Raw genomic sequence first — 21,925 nt, forward strand, 5'->3', positions numbered from 1 at the left:
TTTGATTACAGAAGCAGGAAAGCAAAATATAAACCACGTTTAATGCATCCTTGATGAAAACGTGTTTTCACACTTGTTCTTGTTAAAAATGTACAAACTGGTATTTTTCATTATAAGGTTAAACACAACAGAGTGCCAACTCTGTAGCACAAATACCACTGTATGTATCCTCTTGTATTTTCACATTTTACTAAAAATAACCTGTGTTAACGTCATACCCAATCACAGATCAGTCGTTAAAGGGGTGGCTAGGCTACAGAACTGATACTGATACTGCTCTGCAAATAGGATTATGATTGCAAGATGCGACAGCGTGTGATTTGTGTCCTGCACTAAACTCAGTCTGATAAATACAAGCAGCTGATATTTTAAAGTAAAATGCAAAAATATACAGTTACAAATGTACAGTTACAGTTATGAGCGTATTGGCTACTAGAAAGTCCGGGAGGCGGGACTAAATAATTTGACAGACGAATCGCATCAACGCAATGATTGGATGAATTGATTCTTATCCAGTCAGCACTTGAAATGCGACTTCTGTCACGTTTAGTATGTCTGTTGTAGCCAATCAGAGCGAGTCAGAGGCGGGACTCGGTGGATGGATGACTGGAGTTTCCCTTGCGGTCTGAAGATTAATGGAAGGGGTCTGTTGATCTTAGGAATCGACTGTCAGATGGTCGGTCCCAGGAAACCATTGCACTTGATGCCTGGTTTAGAAACGAATAGAGAGAGATCGATTTGAAATAACCATCAGCGGCAAAAACGAATAACCTGGACACCACTTTTGTTATCTAGGTCTCAACTGAAAAGGCCTTCCTACACAGATAGCACCTGGTTAGTTCAGGCCAGGATACGACTGAGAGGGACGCTAAAAGCTAACGCTAGCTTGCTCGTTAGATTGACGGAAAAACAGCTTTCGACGACCTGTCTAATGCTCCGGACTGGATTTTGGGAAAATCAAACCTACTCTGGAAATACAGGACAACCGAGTTCCATCTTGATTTGCCGGTGCTCGCTTGGAAAATTGACGAGCTAACATTACAAAGCTAACATCTACTGGTCATCTCTGCAAGAGTTAGCTAGCGTGCTAGCCTAGCTAACCAAAGCGTTAGTGTTAGCTGCAGACTTGGATATACACGCTTGGTTGGAGTTATCCGAACTCCCTAAGGAGAGGTGTTGGAGGAAACATAACGTTACACACGGTAGTCAATAATGATAGCTGCTAGCTAGTAGCTAGCTGTCAGCGTCATTGAGACCAGCGACTGCGTTAGCGGTGTAGCATCACTCAACGACTTGTAAAGGAAAACTCAGTCCGAGCCCAGGTACTCCACCATCAGCCTGCCATCATGGGCAACACGCCCACCGCAAAGAAGGGCAATGAGATGGAAAGCGGTGAGTACCCGTAGCTGCAGCAGCTAGCTAACGCTTATATCAAGCCGTATATCGTTGCTGTATTGCTATTTCCTGTTTCCCATAATGGCACTGAAATCAAAACTACAACTTGTCACCTGTATAATTCATCAAGGCCCGGAGACTCTACACACTGACACCATATTGCTTTCGACATCCTGTTCTAATATGCAGAAGTGATGGAGCAGTATATGCTAAACTCTCTCTTGGCTTGTCAACTTAAAATGAAAGATACCTGTGGCCATTCACATCTACAAGTAAACTTCAAACAAGCTGTTATACTGTGGCATCATGTTCATCTCAATTGAACAGCAGAGGATGTTATTCATTCTCTTCGCTGATTCTTTGGGAAAGCTCGTGATTAAAAGCCCCAGGTTATATTCAAAGGAACCAGTGATGATGATGACCACCGCTAGCCTTATACAACAGTCATAGGTTTCTCTGTGGTTCACGTGTTTCAGATGGTTTCATTCCCTCTTCTCATAAGGTTATGAAAGGCTGCAATAACATTGCAAACATAAACTCTGGTGAGAAGTGTTCTGGTGCACTTTTAATAACGTAATTATATAACGACAAAGTATTCCTCTGTGTGTATACATAAAAGGATACGTTTTAAGAAACTCAGAGATTTGAAGCAGGAGTGGAGATGCACATATTTCGTGATGTTTATGTAAGTGATGGGTTGAATCCTAACGCAATGTCTTATCTAATGTGGACCTGAGCATTGAGTCCCAAAGCCTGCGTTTGACAGTAAGCAGTAGAGGGGAGTTAGTTGTTATCTGGGAAGGAAAAAGCCACCAGGACGGGGTCATATGATGCATGAGGGCGATCCTCTCCAGGCAGAAACTTTGGAGTTGAGGAGTCTCTTGAACATCATGTGATGAGCAGCATTTAAGAACAAGGACACTTGTACGTGTGTATGTGTGCGTGCAAGACAGAGAGCAAAAGATGCTGTGCTTATGCCAGTTGTGTGGCCTGTTGCTCCCCATAACTTTTTTTTATTTTGGTAATGAGCTTCTGGAACATCAGATCAGTTTTTATTACTGTAACATTAAAGGGTACTTTTGTAAAAGCTACCAAAATAAATGACACCGTACACAGTGTGATCTTCAGAGTTTAACTACTAAATGAGGGAAACTAATTAAATGTCTTTAATAAAATGCTTTATTCAAAGCATTTTGATTTAACTTTTTCCAGTTAGGATCACATGCCTTAGAGAAGGCCTGGGAGGACACCGCTTTATGTTTTTATCCCCAACACCATAAATAACGCTTAAGTGTGCAAAGTCTGAACAGGCAACTGCAAAATGAGTGTCAGCTCCTTGTTGCTGGTAGAGACTATGTGTGAAGAATGGCCTCCGGTCCCTCTGTAACCCATCACTGGTAACCCCTGTAACATGGCCCATGCCTTTCAGGTGTTATAGCAGTGTTATAGATTTATTTTTAATGCTCAATAAGTAATGTAAATAGGGGGATTCGTAGGTTAGATGACAGAGGAAGCACTGCTGGTGGTAAATTTCATGTTCACATATCATGCTTCACATCCTTATCAACCTAATTACTGCGGGTCCACCCTGATCTCCAGAGACTGGTGCCGACCAAGGGTCCAGAGCCCACACCCAGGAGTGTAATTTTCCACAGAGCAGCTAGAAACGAAGGACAACATGGCAGCCTGTTATGGTTTCTACAGAAAATAGTGTTGTGAGCTTGTTCTGGTCTGCAGGGTCTCTTTTCACTGACGTTTCCAGGCTGGAGAAGACGAGCGCAGAGCCAATGCACTAGTGTACAAAGCTAATTTCTGGCCCCAAGGAGGAAGCAGAGTGGATAGACCCTCTGTGAACTGCAGCAGGAAGTGAAGGAGCAAGGAAGGTCCAGCCCAGGCGTTTCACAGTTGGTCGCCGCCTCTACTGCTCTATAAACTAAACACAGCTAGCCATGATAGCTTGGAAGTTTTGGCCTGTAAGACGACATTGGTATCACATATTCTGGATTTCCCGTTAGAACTGCCGGACATACTGGAGTTTTGAGACTCTGCACTGGTTATCAGCTGGCTTCCTCCTGCCTTGTATGATGTCTGTTATTCACAGGCTGGCAGGAAGGCTGTTTCACCGAGCCGGGCCTGGTCTAGGGGACACAGGCAGTGGAGAAGGCAGACATGACCAACCACAGGAGGAGCTAGAGGCTTGCTGCTGGAGTGAGTTCATTCTGAAGCTTGACAGGAGCATAGGTTATGGATGGAGCTGTAGTCCATCCTATGTCCCACTAGCTTAGTCGGTCCCAGGCTAAGCTAAAACTTGTACATTTAACAGAGATAATCAAGCTGTTTTTTTCTTCATAATGTTTGATACTATATTCATATCATGACCTGGTGAGTTGAGCGACTATTGGCATTGGTGGAGTGGTCTTGTATACAAATGGACACACAGAGGAGCCTGTTGTTTGTCTCTGCTCTGTTGCCTATTGTTTCCAGTTACAGTTCAAAGGAAGGCATTTCTCGGTTACTGTGGAAGTGTCTGTCAGGCACCATTCTGCACAGCTTAACACTATCAGCCTTAAAGTGTTACGCAGTGTAACCGTGAACCTATTAAACACACATGTACTTTATTTTTTGTTATAAAGCTCTTCTTGTGTCATTGTCCTTCTCACTGGTAGGGCTCTTGTAAATCTGCCTGGTTGTATGAGTGTTTGATAGCTTGGAGATACTTTCCTGTATTTTACACACATCTTAAACATTATTTTATGACAAATGATTGTTGTACTGAGTATTTTGCGTTTTGAATTGAACCTCCTATAATGAGGTGGCACCCTGTCAAAGTGCAACTCCCTCTATAAATGTCTGTGGTTCATGTCCTGCCCCGAACCAGCTTTGCACAGCTGGTTTGTGTAACGGGCAGGTTGGTGTTTGGATCACTCATCACTTCCTGTCTCCAGTTAAAGGGGCTTTGTTATAAGCCTGCACTGATTACCAGTGGACCTTACTATTGAAATGCCAATCAGTCACCTCAGATAAGCTTTCAGCGCTGAGTTGGCAAGTTGACATGCTGCAAGTGAACGATCCTAAGATGCAAAATCCAGCAGCAAGCAAGCAAAACGCAGGATGGAGTTCAGTGATCTGAAAAGGAACAGCAGTTTTCCTTTTGGATTTTTCTCAAAGCAACACACAGGCATAGTGGTAATCCTTGTTGGTCTTGTAAAGCTGCATTTACATTTACAGGCAGTAGTACTGAAAATACTTGTTCTCTGCCGATAATCTAATGTCGTGCAACAGAAATAAGGGCTCCCTCAAGCAGTACCTAATCTGCCTGTCTGACACTGAATGTTGCTACCACATAGCCTCTATACTGTATACATGTAGCTTATTAGCTTTTAGCTTCCCACCATTGAAATCTATTGGCAGGAAGTTTAAAAATAACCGACTAGATTTTGTAAAGCTAAAATAACAATGTAATAATAGTCTGTACGCTAAATACTAAACCTACTCAAGTTTAGTTTGGTGCAACCATATACTGTAGCTTCACTTTTTTGTATAATACAGGCTACCTACTATAAGTATGAAATACACTGTAACCTATACAGAAAAGCCGTGTGACTCGTTTGATTTTCCAGCCAAGGGGTCATGTTAATACTGCACAGCTCTAATACTCAACAAGTACACAATGAGACAGATGCACATGAATGGAGGTGAATGGAACATGAACGTGTGATGTGATGTGACCATTGATTCAGTTTGTCTGCTCCTGAATTGGTCAATAATTTAATGAGTCGATTCAATTCTTACAGTAGGATGTAAAGTAACTTCCCATTGGTGGTTTTGCTTTTGTTCCTCACCATTACACACATGAAAACACGCTCCTAGTTTACATGCAGCCCTGTTAGCCCTCTCTCTGATTTATTTTGCACCACATGAACAAGGCCTGGTGTAGCCTGGGACCCGATTTGGCGCGCTTCACAGTTAAATGTCGGTCAGCTCGCACTAATATAACCCCTATGTTCCTGCGTCAGAGTAGGCCAGTAAGGCCCCGGGGAGAGATGTAGGATTGATTTTTGGAGGATCAATTCAGCACTGGCACTACATACAGTAGACTATGTGGTGCATTTGGGCAGGGAGAAAAAGTTTCACTGTGGTTTGTTTGTTTCTGATTTGCTAGTGTCTCCTTGAGAGAGCCTGTTTTATGTTTTTGCAAACATCCAGTTTTACTGCAGATGTGCCATCTGATTGGTTCTGCTAATTAGGGAAAGTTTCAAGACTCTAGATGTGTCTAGTTCATCTCAAGGGTCTTCACTTAGGCCTAGTTTTCCATAGGACTACCTCTCTCAGTTGGATAAATATACCAGCTAGTGTTTTATGCCCCTCCCCCTGATGATTATGCCCTGGTTTAGATCAATTGTGTGTGTGTGTGTGTGTGTGTGTGTGTGTGTGTGTGTGTGTGTGTGTGTGTGTGTGTGTGTGTGTGTGTGTGTGTGTGTGTGTGTGTGTGTGTGTGTGTGTGTGTGTGTGTGTGTGTGTGTGTGTGTGTGTGTGTGTGTTGGGAGGGAACGGCAAAGAGTACTTTGCGTACAGAATAAATATTGATACAAACCAAAGCAAGGGTCCAATTGATCTGTGTGAGTGTAACAGGAGCAACTGGTCTCCATGCTATGTTTGACAGCACACTGGACGTGGATGCTACTTTCTGATCTTGGTCCCCGGCAAAGTGACAGTCACGGGAGGGACTGAAGACATCCTACTGGCAAGGACACTTGAATGGTTTCTGTGGATATGACCACAGTGCTCTTAGAGGGGGAGGATAGGTCATGAATTAGTGACTGTGAGGAAGAGGCCAAGGAAGCAGAACAGGGGAGACTTTGCAGGGCTAATGTGTGACAGGAAGAGCTCCAGAAGGCATGCAGGAAAGAGGGAGTCATCATCACGCTCAAGTGAATCAGGGTCGCGCTCGGCAGATGCTGCAGCACCAGAGGTACCCATAGTCATCCCAGATGGTAAGGAATTTGGGGTTACAGGAGAGTTGAGGTGTTGAGCCTTACTTTATCACCTGTAATTACCATGATGGTTATGGCAGCCAGGCCTCAGAACAGAAAGAGACTCAAATAAAAAGAATTCCTCACAGACAGCTGTTGATTTGGATATTTAGCTGCCAGCTACTTGTGCAGCAGCTGCGCCCACGTCTTTTCTCTGAGCAGCTCCCAAGTTATGACCGTAATATCCCTATTTGTGGCTCTTTCTGGTTGGGAGTTGAGCAACTTTCACAGGAAATGTATTCTCCCTGTTGACGAGTCTGCCTCCAGTGTTCTCTGTGAGAGCAACAGTGCTCTCGACATGTTTATGCGAACTTTGGTCTTTGCTGTTCTTGCTGGCTTTCTCCCATCCTTTGTTGGAGCTGTTGGTCTTTGGAGAATTAGCAGGAAATCACATTAGCTAGATTGTGTGTGTGTGTGTGTGTGTGTGTGTGTGTGTGTGTGTGTGTGTGTGTGTGTGTGTGTGTGTGTGTGTGTGTGTGTGTGTGTGTGTGTGTGTGTGTGTGTGTGTGTGTGTGTGTGTGTGTGTGTGTGTGTGTGTGTGTGTGTGAGAAATTTCTATGTAGATAGTTGCTATTTGTAACGTTTTCATAATATTTTCATATCGGTTTTATACTTTAAACATATGTAAAAGTCCATTACTTTAACTATTTATTTCCAGAAGTTGGTGATTACATAATTTACTATGCACTTTCACGATTGACAGCTGACTGGCTTTATTTAAACTGTGACCTTGGCTTTTGTTTTTGCATCGATTAGGCTACCTAGACAGCTAGACATTCCACATTATCCTGAATAGCTTTTTAGTATTGATGTAATTCTCCATTATTTGTACTTTCAACTCAGTCCTATATTTATGAAATCTTGTGTCCAAAATGTTGAGCATAAAATGTAAAGCGTGCTTCTTTTTTTTATGCTTTTGATTCATATTCCTCGACGTAAATAAAGACAAAATTAAAACTATTGTCTTCTCGTCGACAGATGTGCAATTACAACCTCAACCATTGTGTGTCCCAGGCTAACGGTAGAAAAAGCTGTCCTCCCTCACCTGCTAGGGCAGCTAGTGTCCTCAAAACTAGTACACGGATAGTAAGGAGGAATGAGGAAGGACTGGTTATCTACATGTTCCCACATAGCACTGTGATTAGCCCCATAAAGATAACGGCAAGAAAATGTATGGCTGCATATTACATTGTGTGCCAAGCTGTCAAACTCTTTCCACAGCCCTAAGTCTGTTGGTCTATAATAGTGGCATATATGTGCGTATGTGCACAGTTTTGCACGTGTATTTTTTTCATTGCATGTCAAACTGTTCACAATAACCAGATGTAGGGACTTCTAAAGGCATTGTAGCCTCATGTTAGACTGCACTCTTGGCATAGGATCAATTTATTATTCCAGATCAATTTATTTTTCCACCACAGTGGCATATTGGAGAACCCCTGACTTAAGTCTAAGGGTCCACTTCTGAAGAGAAGAAAGATATATTAAAAAAAAGAAAGAAGATGTTTTACTCAAAATACTTTGCTAAATGAATCAATTTGGAATACCTCAGTGTGCAAATCCCACTTGGCCATAATGCAGTAGCATGGATTTTTTTGGTGTGGGGCAGTGGCTGCCTCCAGCACATGCACTTCTAATGTCTTCCTTGCAAAGGAAGACGCGCCAGTTACACAAAACCATCTGAAATGCTGTCATTGGAAACTGTTTGGGAAAGGGCAGGCACTTTAAAAAAATACCTGGCAGGTGATGGGATGAACCATCGGTCTATCACGTCCGCTAGGGCTGGGCAATATATCAATATTATATCCATATTGTGATATGAGACTAGAGATCGTCTTAGATTTTGCATATGGTGATATGACGTAAAGTGATGTACTTTTCTGAACTAACCAGACTGTTCTAGCTGTTCTATTATTTGCCTTTTCCCCACTTAGACATTATGTCCACATTACTGATGATTATTTATCTAAAATCTAAGTGTGCAGATATTTTGTTAAAGCACCTGTTGTCAAGCCTAGGATATCGCCGTAATATCGATATCGAGGTATTTGGTCAAGAATATCTTTATCTGATTTTTCTCCCTATCGCCCAGCCCTAACATCCGCCATTGCTGTTTTGAACAAACCGTTTTGGCCGTCGCACACCTAAACGCAGCAGCTGCCTGTAGTCCCTTATTGGATGCTAATTGGTGCGGAAAGCTGGTAGTTCAGACACAACAATTAGGTCGGAGCCTGACAAGATGGATTTTCGAGTAATACGTGATCCAGAGATTCTCGCGTGAACTTTTGATAACGACAGAATCCAGCTGCTGCGCAAGGTAAATGGGCACCATGATTGATCAGCAAAGTCCTGTCTCAAACTCTAGATAGGATTGAGGTTTTGACTGTGGCTCGGCCACTTTTAGTCATTCTTGTGTCGCTTTTGCAACGAAATATTGGCTTGTTTGGGGTTGGTGTTTTGCTACATTTATTTAACCATGTATTTTCACAAGCCTTCCTGGTCCTGCTGCAGAGAAGCATCCCCACATATAATGCTGGCAACACCATGAATCATATTGGGGATGATGAGGTGATGTCCAGTGTTTGGCTCACTGAACATAGGATTTAGTGTGATTGTTAGAAAGGCCAAATTTACTTTAATATGACCATAGAACCTTTTCCCAGAGTCTCCCACATGCCTTCTGGCAAACACTATCTTGAGATATCACGCGTGTGGCTTTCTTGGAGTTTTTTTTGTACCTTTCCCCTGGTTGGTACTTTAAAGTGAGCTTGTCATGAGTTGGTTTGGAATGTCCTTTTGTCTCCATTCATCATGTTTTTTACAAGGAAAATGACTCAACAGCAGTTCCAGGTGTATTTAACCTTTACTTGTCACACCTTGATTTTATAAAGGTGATCTCTAATCGTCTTTTATTGTGTGGCTTCCAAAAGCGTTTACCTGCACATGTTATGATTTAGATCTGGTATAATAACACCTAAGTACAAACCAATACTTTTTTGGACTATAAATACATTTGTAGTGAGGTGTTCTAATCGATGGGTAAACTGGTGCATTATTAGCTTGAGCAGTATCCCTTTTAGATTATCATAAATGTTAGCATTAATTTAATTCTCAAATTCCTCCAAAATTACGTACTATTTATCTTGTGCACTTTCATGATTGTGGTAGAAGCAATTGTTTGGGACCCAATATCAAAGAAAGTAGCGAGTCTCAGCTGAGCAGACTGTCATGAGCTGGTCACACAGACAGTATTTGTGTTAGTACACATAACCTGTATCATGCAGTATTGTGCTCTTCTCTGGGTCTTGGTGATTAGGTGTGGTGACCTACTATACAAAGTCCTGTAAGTCTGGACTCATGAAAACCAAGGAACTCTCTCTCTAATGAATATGCACTTTGTTCCTAATTACAGTGAAGGAGTTTCTTGCCAAAGCCAAAGAAGATTTCCTGAAAAAATGGGAGAATCCAGCACAGGTGAGAGGGTGAAAGAGAATGACTTGTCTCTCTGCTTAATCATCCTTCGTTGCTGCTATGATTTTCTCATTCTTATTATTTTTGCAGTGTTATGGTACCTTTTGCTAATATTGTCTTTAGTTTTGTGTTAGACACCTTTTTTAGTTTTTTTTTTTTTAACATACTTGTTCACTCTCAGGCAGACTCATGGAAATAGTCCCGCCTATTAACAAATTTAGTCCTATTTATTTGAGAGGAGTAGTGCACCCTCTGCTGGGCTAATGTTAAATACAGAACTTTTTTTTCAGAATGAGATCACCTCTAATGTAGACTCAATAAATAAAATCCAACATATCTAATTCACATCAAAACAATAGAAATTATTTTATATAAATAAATACTGGTTATTGATGCCCTTTCTTAAAGGTATTATTCAGGGGGAAACTGAACTAAAGTAGAGCTTTTTTATGGTATGTTGCTGGCAAGTTGTTATTCACCCTTTCCTCGTACTGACAACCTCTTCTCCCCCTCAGCAAACTGCAGCATTGGATCACTTTGAGCGTTTGAAGACCTTAGGCACTGGTTCGTTTGGTCGAGTCATGCTGGTTAAACACAAAGATTCGGGCCAGCATTTTGCCATGAAAATACTTGACAAACAGAAGGTACAGTACTTATAGACATGACATTCAAGAGAAATACTACTTGGTAAATAAAAGTGAATGCTTTTTTGTAGAAATTGTATGTATGTATAAGTATGCCAAGACTTGGACTGTCTTAATGAGTGTTCATATGAGCATTTTCCTATTCAAACTTTAAACCAGAGCGCCAGGAATAATCCATACCTACTAACAAGTATACAGCCTGGAGTTGAACACAACTGTAGTCAGACGTTTGTAGGAGAAGAGTATATTTATTTAACCTTCTGATCTTACAAATTGTAGTTCATCACCAGTGTTTGGCAAGTTACTTTCAAAATGTAATACATTATAGATTTCTAGTTACTGTCATTAGTTATATTGCAATATTACTGTCTCTGAATTGTAATGCTTTACACTACTTTTGCATTACTTTTGAGGTACTTTCACCAAAGTAACTGCAGAAGTATGACTTGGCAGGTAGCTTGTGAATTTCACCACCATCTTTATCCAATTTAATCATAATTTATTTTGTCATAAAATTTTGTAATATTAATCTGAATCTGCAAAGTAACTAAAGTTATATAATAAATAGTGAAGTAAAACATACAATACTTGACTCTGAATTGTAGTGGAGTAGAAGTATATAGTAGGAGTAAATGGAGATACTCAATTAAAAGTACTACGGCTGGGACGATATGCGTTTTTGTCCCGATTTGATTCTTTCACGATACGTGGGTGCTCATTCGATTTGTATTGCGATTTTCATTTATTGTGATTCGATAGTATTGAGTATTGCGATTTTCTTTTCCTCCTTTTAACAAAAACAAAAGTAGAATAATACACTTCTAGAGACAATATATCATGAGACATTTCTAAAAACTAATTGTTTTCTAAGAAGAATGCACATCACATGTCAGTCAGTCTGACATGTATTTCATTTGTAAAGAAGTACATAACGTGGATTTCCTGTCAGTGGTACCGTATAAACAGAAAATATTTAGGTGAATCATTGGTTAAATAAAAAAAAAAAAATATTGATTCTAGGGAAATAATTCATTTTAGAAAAAAAAAGGTTGCAAATACAGATGTTGTCTGTACCGTCTCTGGTTCTGGCTCTGACCACGGGAACAGTGACGGGACGGCACCTTGTTTCAACGCAGCGTTATAACTCCTGAAAATCATGGGAGTATGTGTCGCAAATGTAGAATCAGTCTCTGCAGTCATCTCAACCATCGAATTCCATCAACAGGAAATAACCTTTCTCTTTTACTCCGATTTTAAAAGATTTTTCCTCTGGTGCCGAAATGTTTCACTGTGTTTGTGAATAATTAAAAAAACAAAATGCCACTTAATTTGGGGTTACAATGAGTTGTAACTCACTTTACTGAGATTGTAACGGGTATAATGTTACCGAAATGTTATTAGTAATGTCTTATATTACTGCGTTACAGCAAAAAGCAATACATTACTGTAATTGCGTTACTTTTGTAACTGGTCATCCCCAGTGTCATTTCACAGTTATCTCTGTGTATGAAGCCTCGCTGCTTAGCAGCTCCATAGAGAATGGAGAAGCGACTGTTAGAAAATCCAAACTTTTTTGTAGCACTACAAGTGCATCTTCTGATCTTTTATTGGCATACAGATCACTGTTGTAAAAGTTCAAATGTCCTATAGTGCCATTAATCTACTTGTAAATGAGATACTACATCTCAAAGGCTATGCTTTCAAAAATTCTCTTTAGTGTATTGTCACTAGAAATGCGCAGATCAGCTCTGACGACATCCAAATCCAATTTAGAGACCCACACCCGCATGGACGCTCCACCGGTCCCTTTGGGATATATGTAGTCTGCTAATTTGTGCTTGATGAAAAATGAAGCTTAAAGTGTGTTCACATTTTAGAGAATGTGATTCATATTTTTTTTCTCATTGATTATCACACCCACTCTCAACCCATCCACTATTAATCAGAAATGTTCATTTTTATGACCAGGCACTGCGTGCGAACTGGTATAACTGCAATCTGCACATCAGTAATTGTCACTGAAAGAGTTCCTGGCTTCACGACCTGTTACAGATCTGTTACAGATCATGTCTGACTTAGAACTTGCGTGGAGATGGGAGGAATTCATGGTAATACTAAGAATAACATAAAAGACTATTTGCACAAGTAGTGAGCGTCTTTGGTTTTAATTTTATTTTTGTCTATAATGATGATGTATGATGAGCCATTTTGGCACCCTATTTTGCCTGAAATAAGCCTCCATCCTGATCCCTTCTAGGTAGTGAAGCTGAAGCAGATAGAACACACACTGAACGAGAAACGTATCCTGCAAGCTGTGAGCTTTCCTTTTCTGGTGCGACTGGAGCACTCTTTTAAGGTATGCATTAAATACTTCCTCTCTAAGCATGTTCACCTAATTTTTGTATGTGTTTTGCTTGTCAAAGTAAGACTTTGCTCATCGCTCTACAGGACTACAGTAATCTGTATATGATAATGGAGTATGTACCCGGCGGTGAAATGTTCTCACACTTAAGGAGAATCGGTAGATTCAGGTGAGTTGACTTTTAGGTAACTCCTAAATATTTCCGTGCACCACTGGGTTGACTGTAAATATTGTGCCTGATCTGTTTTGCAGTGAACCACACGCCCGCTTCTACGCAGCCCAGATTGTACTGACCTTTGAATACCTTCACTCGCTGGATCTCATTTACCGAGATCTTAAGCCAGAGAATCTGCTCATCGACCAGCAAGGTTACATCCAGGCAAGGATTGCATGTTTGTTTCATCAGACATCAACAATAATTAGGTTTCATTGGTCTCTATGCTCTTGCAAGTGTGTGGTCTGTTCTCAGAGCTGTACTCTTTGTTCCCCAGGTAACAGATTTTGGATTCGCGAAAAGGGTGAAGGGCCGAACCTGGACGCTTTGCGGGACCCCAGAGTACCTGGCGCCAGAGATCATCCTCAGTAAGGTAAGTGCTCAGCTGGGCCATTCATTCATTCATTCATTCATTCATTCATTCAACATGGGAATTAATTTAGGAAACCATTTCATTGTCGCCAAACATCAACTTCTGGACTGCGGTACAATTTACTGTCTATCGTTAACACTCTAATTATCTGACCACCCTTTATTTCCCGTGTGTTTTCCAGGGTTACAATAAAGCAGTGGACTGGTGGGCTCTGGGAGTGCTGATATATGAGATGGCTGCTGGTTACCCCCCCTTCTTTGCTGACCAGCCTATTCAGATTTACGAGAAGATTGTATCAGGGAAGGTGAGTTTAGAGAAGCCTACCTATATAGTCCGTTTTTTATTGTTATAAGTAGTTTGATTGGCCCAGCACAACACAGTGCGCTGTCCCTTAACAGAGGAAGTGGTTTGTAAAGTAAAATAAATAAAAGTCCATAATTCATACCCTTGCTGTATTCCTCAGGTGTGAAAACAGTTTATCAGTGATGGTACATCACCCTTAATTATATAAAGAGGATTGTGGTGGTTGTGTAGAACATTTGCAGCCAAAGTGCAAAAGTGAAAGGTTAATTGTCCAACAAAGAAACCTTTGCCTGTATTAGGTGGATTCTCCCTAAGAAAGTACAGATTTATTTTATTGTAAATAACATTCTCAAATACCTTTTTTAAACCTTCAAATCACTCAATTTATAGACTAGTGAGGTGTCTGATTTTATTATGGAACGATTCAGTTCGATTCAATGTTGATTCAACGATTTGGTGCGATTTGATGAGATACGATTCAATCAGATAGATACACTTAATATTTGTTTAATGTTAAAGCAAAGCTTCAGTCACCCGATTCGTAACATTAGAACGGGGCCATCGGTCGAATCTCGTGTATCGATGTAATCATATCTGGGATAATACAACCGGATACAGTTTTGTATCGCTTACTCTTTACACCCCTAAAAATGATATTCATATACATTTCCAGAAATAAAGCAGATGATATAGGATTGTATTTTGAGATTGTAACAGTATGAAAAAGCGAAATGAACAAATTTCCAAATGAAGGAAATAAATGGTAAAATTACAATTGACAAAATGTTTTTATACTAAATAAAAGCGCCATAAAATAAATCTAAGAATTGGAACATAGCTCGGATAACGCATTCTCGCACCTACCGCGGGTATTTTTATGAAATGTATATATTTTAATTGTAGGGAATTACATATCGGCTATTTGTCGGCTTCTTGAGACGTGTGTCGCCAATACGCACATCGGTTTGAATTACTTTTTTATATTTTTTATTTGCTCTCACGATCGCTTACCACTGCCAGGGTTGTAACTGAAATAATAGACTAAAGCAACGACAGTTTATGGAAAGCACAAGCGTAATTATGGTCACATATTGTGCCTGACTGATGAGGAAGTGATATTAATAAGCATTGTGATTTAAACATCTACAGCGTCGGCTATTTTTTTGCCAGCTTTCCTTCCTGTTTTAGGAAGCAGCGACTGTATTGCGTTTTCCCTATAAAACCGAGTCTGTGTTCTTCATATTTATGTAGAATTATAATTTGCTCTTCTTATATATAACATGCGGCTCTGTTAGATGTTTGCGATTGGTCATGGTGCGCAAACCCCGCCTCTTTTATGTGAACGCGCGCGCCGCTGGATTGGGAAACCCTGGGTTGACTGAACTAGTTGATAACCAGTGTCGTGATACAGCTTATGCAGTAGGGCTGCACGATTATGGCCAAAATGATAATCACGATTATTTTGATCAATATTGAGATCACGATTAATTATCACGATTATTTGTTGATTTTAGCCAAAACAAATTTTATTGTCACATAATTATATAATTATAACTGCTTTTACATCCATATTGTGCTACATTCCTACTAATACATCCATATTGTGCTACATTCCTCCTTTATTGAAGGATACTGTGAAGGAGTATGCCATTTCAGCTGTTGTGCGACCGCTTTCCACATACATGTTTGCCGTGAAAGATACAGGCAACGCAATTTTCTGTTCACGTTAACGGCATGTGGTGCCTGGTATCTACCGGACCGAAAATAGCTACGCAGATTTCTGTGGCTCATTACACTGCCACTTACATGTCTGCGTTGCGCTCTGATGCTCCGAAACCCACGTTAGAGGCAACATAAACATCACTGAATGTCACGCTAGTAAACACTAGTAACACGTTACACAGCAGGTAACGTTAGCCTACCGTTAGCCACAGTAGTAACTGGATTAAACACGGCTGAAATGCTGACTGCTGAACAGTGCAGGGTGTCTGTATTTCACTGTAGGATTCCAACAGCGGGACGTCCAACAGTCTGCTGCTAAAGCTATGAGCTAAAAGACACAAACTAGCACTGGTCACTGCTGTTGTCTGAAAAACAACACAGACGGGACAAAACGTTGCGTTTACTGGTAAACTGGTAAACATTGTGACCGGCTTATGATGACCGACTGCTACCTGTTGTGGAATTTTCCCGTTACTCTGTCCTCTGTGACTGTCTACATCTAGAAACTAAGCTGCGCGGTGCAGGCAGGGAACAGCTCTGATTGGCTCATGGAGACATGTGATCAGACAGTGGTTTATGGAGCGCTAGATTGGCTTTGCAAAAACTGTTCTATGAAGGGAATGACGCATTTTAAATATCGCTCGATCACGCAAATTTGATCGTGGGAAGCCAAAATCGTGATCGTGATTAAAATTCGATTAATTGTGCAGCCCTATTATGCAGGACCGCGGTTGTTAGGTTAGGTGAAGCCGGATAACTGAAAGAGATCCAGGACATGTTGATCTTGCTTCGTAGTACAGGCCTCTGGTTGGACCACTTTGTTTTTGTTGGCATGTGTGGACCCTAGGCTGTCTACAGAGACCGCGTTTTTTACAGTGTGTTTAGGGGACCAGCAACTCGCGGATAGTGAGGATATGTTTGCTGTATGTGACTAAAAATGTTGTAGCCTAAAAAACTTGTGACATCGCTTAGAGCACCTTTTAAGTTCTATGCATTTCTAATGAAGAATTTTTTATTTACAAAGTACCTGGGTGTTTGTCTTGGGGGACATTGACATAGAAATAACTGCAAACATGTAGCACAGAGTCACAGATTTGTTTCACAGTTTATTAGGTACATACACCAACACCCTTTTTAGATTTTACATTCCAGCGAGTCATTTGTCGTACAATAGCATTCTTCGCATCAGTTGGTGTTCATCAGAGCTTTGAAGCTAACAAGTGTCCTCAGTGACATTGAACATGGTATCATAGGTAATGCTAGGTAGGCCCTTTTTAGCATCTCCCAATTGGCTGTCATCTCTGGCTTTTGTGCATGGTCGTAACTCAACAGTGGTGAGAAAAGCAAAAGCTACTAGTGGTAAGCAACCCTGTGGACAAAAAGGGCTAACGCATCAGAGGGGTCAAAGGAAAGTGGAGCAGTGCAAAGAAGCAGACATGCCACAACCGGCTAAACCAGATCCAAATTCAACAAGAATGGGTACAATGTCATTTTAGACCGCATCACTCCTAGCACAACACACCACTCATAGGCTTGCACTTAAATTCAGGTGTAGGCCAGAGTCCTGCAGTGTATTTAAAAACAATAGCGTGATGTATTACACGCTGGGCTTGAGAACCCACTCTGACACTGCTTTTACTGTTTGCAGGTTCGCTTTCCCTCCCACTTCAGCTCAGACCTGAAGGATCTGTTGAGAAATTTGCTGCAGGTGGACCTGACCAAGCGCTTTGGCAACCTCAGGAATGGAGTCAACGATATCAAGGGCCACAAGTGGTTTGCCACCACTGATTGGATCGCCATCTACCAGAGGAAGGTGAGAGGGCCAGCCTTTGTACAGTAGTAATGTGTACAAACGGAGCCCACCTCCCATTTTGAAATTGGAAGAGCAGAAGAAAAGTGGTGCTGACAAAGGAAGATGGCTTTAATGAGTATTTGGTCAGTGGAAGTGTGTTTAGTCTACATCTGCGGCTACGGGAAATTTCACACCATCTGTGCTTCCTCTGCACAGGCAATATTACATTGGAGACTAATGGGAAAATGTCTGAAACACACAAAACAAGCGTTCCAGGTTTTTTTTCTTCTTTTTTCTTAACATAAAAGCTGGTGGATTCAGTAGGATTACAGCAGCACTGCAGCAAACCAAGTCCTTCTCCATTTGACATTACAATGGCTACGTTCAGACTGCAGGCAAAAGTGGCCTTTTTTGGGGTCAAGTGACCAGGTCAGACTTCTTCAGAAGTAGTGTGAACACTCAAATCTAGCCCAGATCAGATTTTTTTTTCAAATCAGATTCAGGCCACTTCCAAATGTGGTGCTGAATCAGACCCAGATCAGATTTTTTCTTTTTTTTTCTTTTCAATGCGGCCGCAGTGTGAACAACCAAGGCGGATTTGATGCGATTTTTACCTTAATAACCCTCGCTACGCCCTCTCTCTCCACACGGAGGGGCTGGACGGGGATCCCGGTCCCTCGGGGTCGGGCGCACCACCGGCCCGTCTCGCCTGCACTGTCGGGGAGGTGGAGCGTGAGCGCATGCGATAGGACCCGAAAGCTGGTGAACTATGCCTGGGCAGGGCGAAGCCAGAAGAAACTCTGGTGGAGGCCCGTAGCGGTCCTGACGTGGAAATCGGTCGTCTGGACCTCTGTAGTAAATTTGCAGCCATAACCCCGCAAAAGGCCATAATAGCCAATTTGTCTCTCTTTCTCTTCATTCTTCTCCTCCTCAGCACCTGCTCCATTAATGTTTTGGCTGCCATTACACAAACATTTTGAAATAAAAGCGAAAATGCTTACTTCCTCCATAACGTCCCTAACTTTAGTGCAACAGCGTGCTGCGTATGTTGTTATTGTTCTTTTGCGCATGCGAGTCAGTTCGAAACTGCAAACAGTTCACACTGGAATCTGATATAGGCCACATTGTAAAAGGTAATGTGAACAACCAAAAGAAAAATCTGATCTGAGCAAAAGATTGAAATTAGGCATTAAAACTTGTGGTGTGAACGTAGTAAATATGTCTACAAACAGAGCTACATTTTTTTGGTCCACATAAACTTAGGTTTATTTGTATGAAGTCTCAATCACAGTTTTCGAAGGGCTTCACAAATTGAACATACTAAAAACGTTACATGTTGAAATGCCCCCTTACTGACCTTGGACTCAGCAGGAAAAGCTGGGAAAATGCTGCACAGAGAGGGATCCCCCTGTCAGGGCAGTCAGGCATGTAATGAGTGCTGACAGTGTGCAAACATTAAATGTTGATAACAATACAGACTATAAACAATACACAGAATAAACACTATGAGAAAATGCGATTAAAAACATTTCTTCTTTTTTTTGTCTTGATTTATTTTAACAGGAAAAAAAATCTTAAATATTACTTTCTCTGCCTGCACATAATACAGAATAAATCCAGCAAGTTCATTTTTTTTTTCATACATTTTGTAATTCATTCTGGAAAATCTAGGAAACTACCAGCTGACTTAGGGAATGACAACACATGATGGGTGGAAATCACCAGAGGCCCCACAATACAATTTTATCAGAATACTTATGCCACAGTACGATATTATTGCCATTTTAAACACATTACGATATCCTGCAATATATTGAAATATATTACCTTTTTTCCAACTTCAAATCATGTCCCTACACGAAAACTTTGTCATTTGTTTTCATCTTGTTTCATCATCGGTTTTATCTAAAAAGATACATTTCTCACTAGAAAAAGAAACTCAACTCCACCATCTAGTGGACTGAAAAAGCAATTGATTTTATTATTTTAGTACCGAAAATGTAAATTCTCATGTGCAATTTATGTAATAAAAAAAATCAATACCTGGAGTCTGGGTATCATTGCAGTATTACCACGGAAAATATTGTGATACTATGTTGTATCGATTTTTTTTCCCCCAGCCCAACAACATGACAAAATGAGTCCTGCAATGTGTCTTCCAAGCATGCTTTCTTGATTGCATAATGCATTTTACTCCCATTTTAATCAGTTTTTATGTTGCTGTGTGCAACTATAAATGAGTATAAATCTGTTTTTAATTGTCTCTTTATCTCCTGAGACCTATTCCAATGTCATCCAGTAGTTTACTGTCTCTGCTATGGCTGTGGTTCTCTCTATTAGACAACACTGCAACATTCTGATGATTTGATTCTCCTGTGTGTTCCAGGTGGAAGCTCCCTTTATTCCTAAGTGCAAAGGCCCTGGTGACACAAGCAACTTTGACGACTACGAGGAAGAGGAAATCAGAGTCTCCTTCACAGAGAAGTGTGCAAAGGAGTTTTCTGAGTTCTAGATTCCAACCATGAGAAGCAGAGAGAGAGAGAGAGAGAGAGAGAGAGAGAGAGACAGGGATTTAGAAAGTAAAAGGGGGTCGGAAGGAAGGAAGCTCTAGGGTGGACTGCTAACTTGCTTATTTGTAATGACGACAACAATGTAAAACCCCTCCAATGGAAAGGTAGGCAAAGTGAAGAAAGATCCAACAGAACCAGCAGTGTTGCCTTTTCTGATTGTTTCTCAACTGTTACCTATTCATTTTATTTATCCCTCTTGTGTTTGTGACAGGGGCTCGAGGAGATCAGGCATAGGTTGTGGCTGTCCAGCTATACTTGTATCTTTCTAATGGTGTAATGACATGTTTTTAGTCAGCAGGTTGAGGCATTGATTTTCTGTTAAGGTACTGAATCTGCTAGGTTCCCTTTTTGAATGGGCCCTCTCTACAAGCTTCTCAAAGAGTGATTGTTGTATCTTGTCACCCTGGTTCCCCCTCCATCTCTCCATCCTGAATCTGTCCAAGCAATACCAAGTCCAACAGATGTGCCTATCATAATGCCAACTGGTTGGAAAACTGTGTCGAAAGCATTGGTGCAGAGCTTTGGCTATGGTGGCATCAACCCTTTGTGTCCGTTTGGTTTAAAGCTTGAAAACTCTCTGCACCTACCTTTGTCTGCTAAATGTGGCATGATTATTGGGTAGTTGATGCACTCACTGTTTGCAGCTGAAGCAGTGGTGACCTCTTTGATCAGAGTCAAAATGATTTATCACAGTAAACTTCATCTAGGTCTTACTCCTTTTGGGGACCTGTGAGAAATGGTAATCATGGGGTTTGCATTTAAGTCTGTCTTTCTCTTAGCTGAATTTATTAGAGCATTTTAAGAATCCTATTGGTGATCATGTTGTCCTTTTATGTCAATCTCTGTGCTTGTGTGTTATTTAGTGCTCAAGGGTGGGTTAAAAAGCTGTGGTTTCTCAGCAACTAACATTGTGGTCACACTCCTGACTATTGTTTATTTAATTCATAGTACATTTATACATGTATATCGAGATAGAAGATATGGAGATATATATATATATATATATAACCTGAAATATCCATCTTTTTCAACATTGTCTCATAGCTGTGAAACTGAAATTAAGATTTCATAAATAAACAAATATAAATTCTGCCAAATTTGCAAATTGAGAACATTGCAAAGTTTTCTGTATGTAACTATGATGGTGGTGGATTTTAATACGCAAAAAAAGTAGCAAAACGTTTCAACAAAATGTGCATGTTATTTTTGTACAATATCACTTTTAAAGAAAGATGGCAGAGCATTATGCTTTATTTGTGCTGAGGTACATGAGATTGTGGATAACATGCTTAACTATTAAAATGGACTCTCGGCTTCTCTATTTTGAAGATGGAACAAGACTCAGTTCAATGTGTCCAAAAGTTCTTCTGGGCTTTGTTCATTATTCAGTTGTAGGGCAAAAGTTTGCTGATAATTGTCACTGATGCTTCTCCTTGATAATTTTTTTTTTTCTTCCCCATTTCTCTTGTGTATATACAGTACATGTAACACCTTCAGATAGATTTGCAGTCCAACAAAATTTTTGGGACTGTTGAGATTGGAGTGTTTTCTTTCCATTTTCCAGCTTTCTATGTAACAAATTAAACTAAGGAAGCTATCCTAAAGCTGTCCCCTTTTGCAAAGTTTATTTCTGTGGATGCAAGACAATCGCAGACCAAATCTTACTGCTGGTTTGTTGAAGGATGTTCACCCCCCCCCCCCTCATAGGCCCTAGGTGCTAGACTTTGTCCATCTCACTGAAAAGCTTCTGTGAATTGTTAGATGTGCATCAATTTGTCATAAAGTCTTGTAACATGACATTTTTGAGAATGTTTTTCAACTCTAAAGGATTTCTGTAGGCTTGAGTAATTATTTCCGCAGTCTCTTAATGTAATTGAGATCAAACAGGATACCTTTTTGAATGTCTTGAATTGTCTGATGGAGATGGTTCAATACTGTTTGGAAACGTGTGTATTTTTTAATAATACATGTTTCTCTGGTGAGCTTGGTTTTTCTTGCATGTGGTAAATCAACCCAACGTCAGGACATCTCCTGGACCTGAAACTT

The 21,925-nt window shown here is 40.6% G+C and overlaps 1 protein-coding gene across 2 annotated transcripts; it reads left to right on the forward strand.

Annotated features, from left to right (window-relative positions):
- Window positions 1-576: 576 nt before the first annotated feature.
- On the forward strand, window positions 577-21,487 carry prkacaa (protein kinase, cAMP-dependent, catalytic, alpha, genome duplicate a). Of its 2 annotated transcripts, none has more exons than XM_039824902.1 (10): window positions 577-1,392; window positions 9,841-9,902; window positions 10,415-10,543; window positions 12,801-12,899; window positions 12,992-13,074; window positions 13,158-13,284; window positions 13,397-13,492; window positions 13,674-13,796; window positions 17,166-17,330; window positions 19,696-21,487. In XM_039824902.1, exons 1-10 carry the CDS (start codon window positions 1,347-1,349, stop codon window positions 19,819-19,821), a joined length of 1,056 nt encoding a protein of 351 aa, XP_039680836.1. In that variant the 5' UTR covers window positions 577-1,346; the 3' UTR covers window positions 19,822-21,487. The 2 variants fall into 2 exon arrangements, with proteins under 2 accessions (XP_039680836.1, XP_039680835.1); XM_039824901.1 differs by lacking the exon at window positions 577-1,392 and adding an exon at window positions 6,002-6,389.
- Window positions 21,488-21,925: the final 438 nt, after the last annotated feature.

Source organism: Perca fluviatilis, chromosome 15 (assembly GCF_010015445.1).
Source record: "Perca fluviatilis chromosome 15, GENO_Pfluv_1.0, whole genome shotgun sequence".
NCBI lineage: Eukaryota > Metazoa > Chordata > Actinopteri > Perciformes > Percidae > Perca > Perca fluviatilis.

Coding starts and splice junctions, on each gene's coding strand:
- prkacaa (XM_039824901.1), top strand. CDS start 6,266: ATGTGTGACAGGAAGAGCTCCAGAAGGCATGCAGGAAAGAGGGAGTCA. Junction 12,900..12,991: donor GACTGGAGCACTCTTTTAAG/GTATGCATTAAA, acceptor ATCGCTCTACAG/GACTACAGTAATCTGTATAT. Junction 13,075..13,157: donor AGGAGAATCGGTAGATTCAG/GTGAGTTGACTT, acceptor TCTGTTTTGCAG/TGAACCACACGCCCGCTTCT.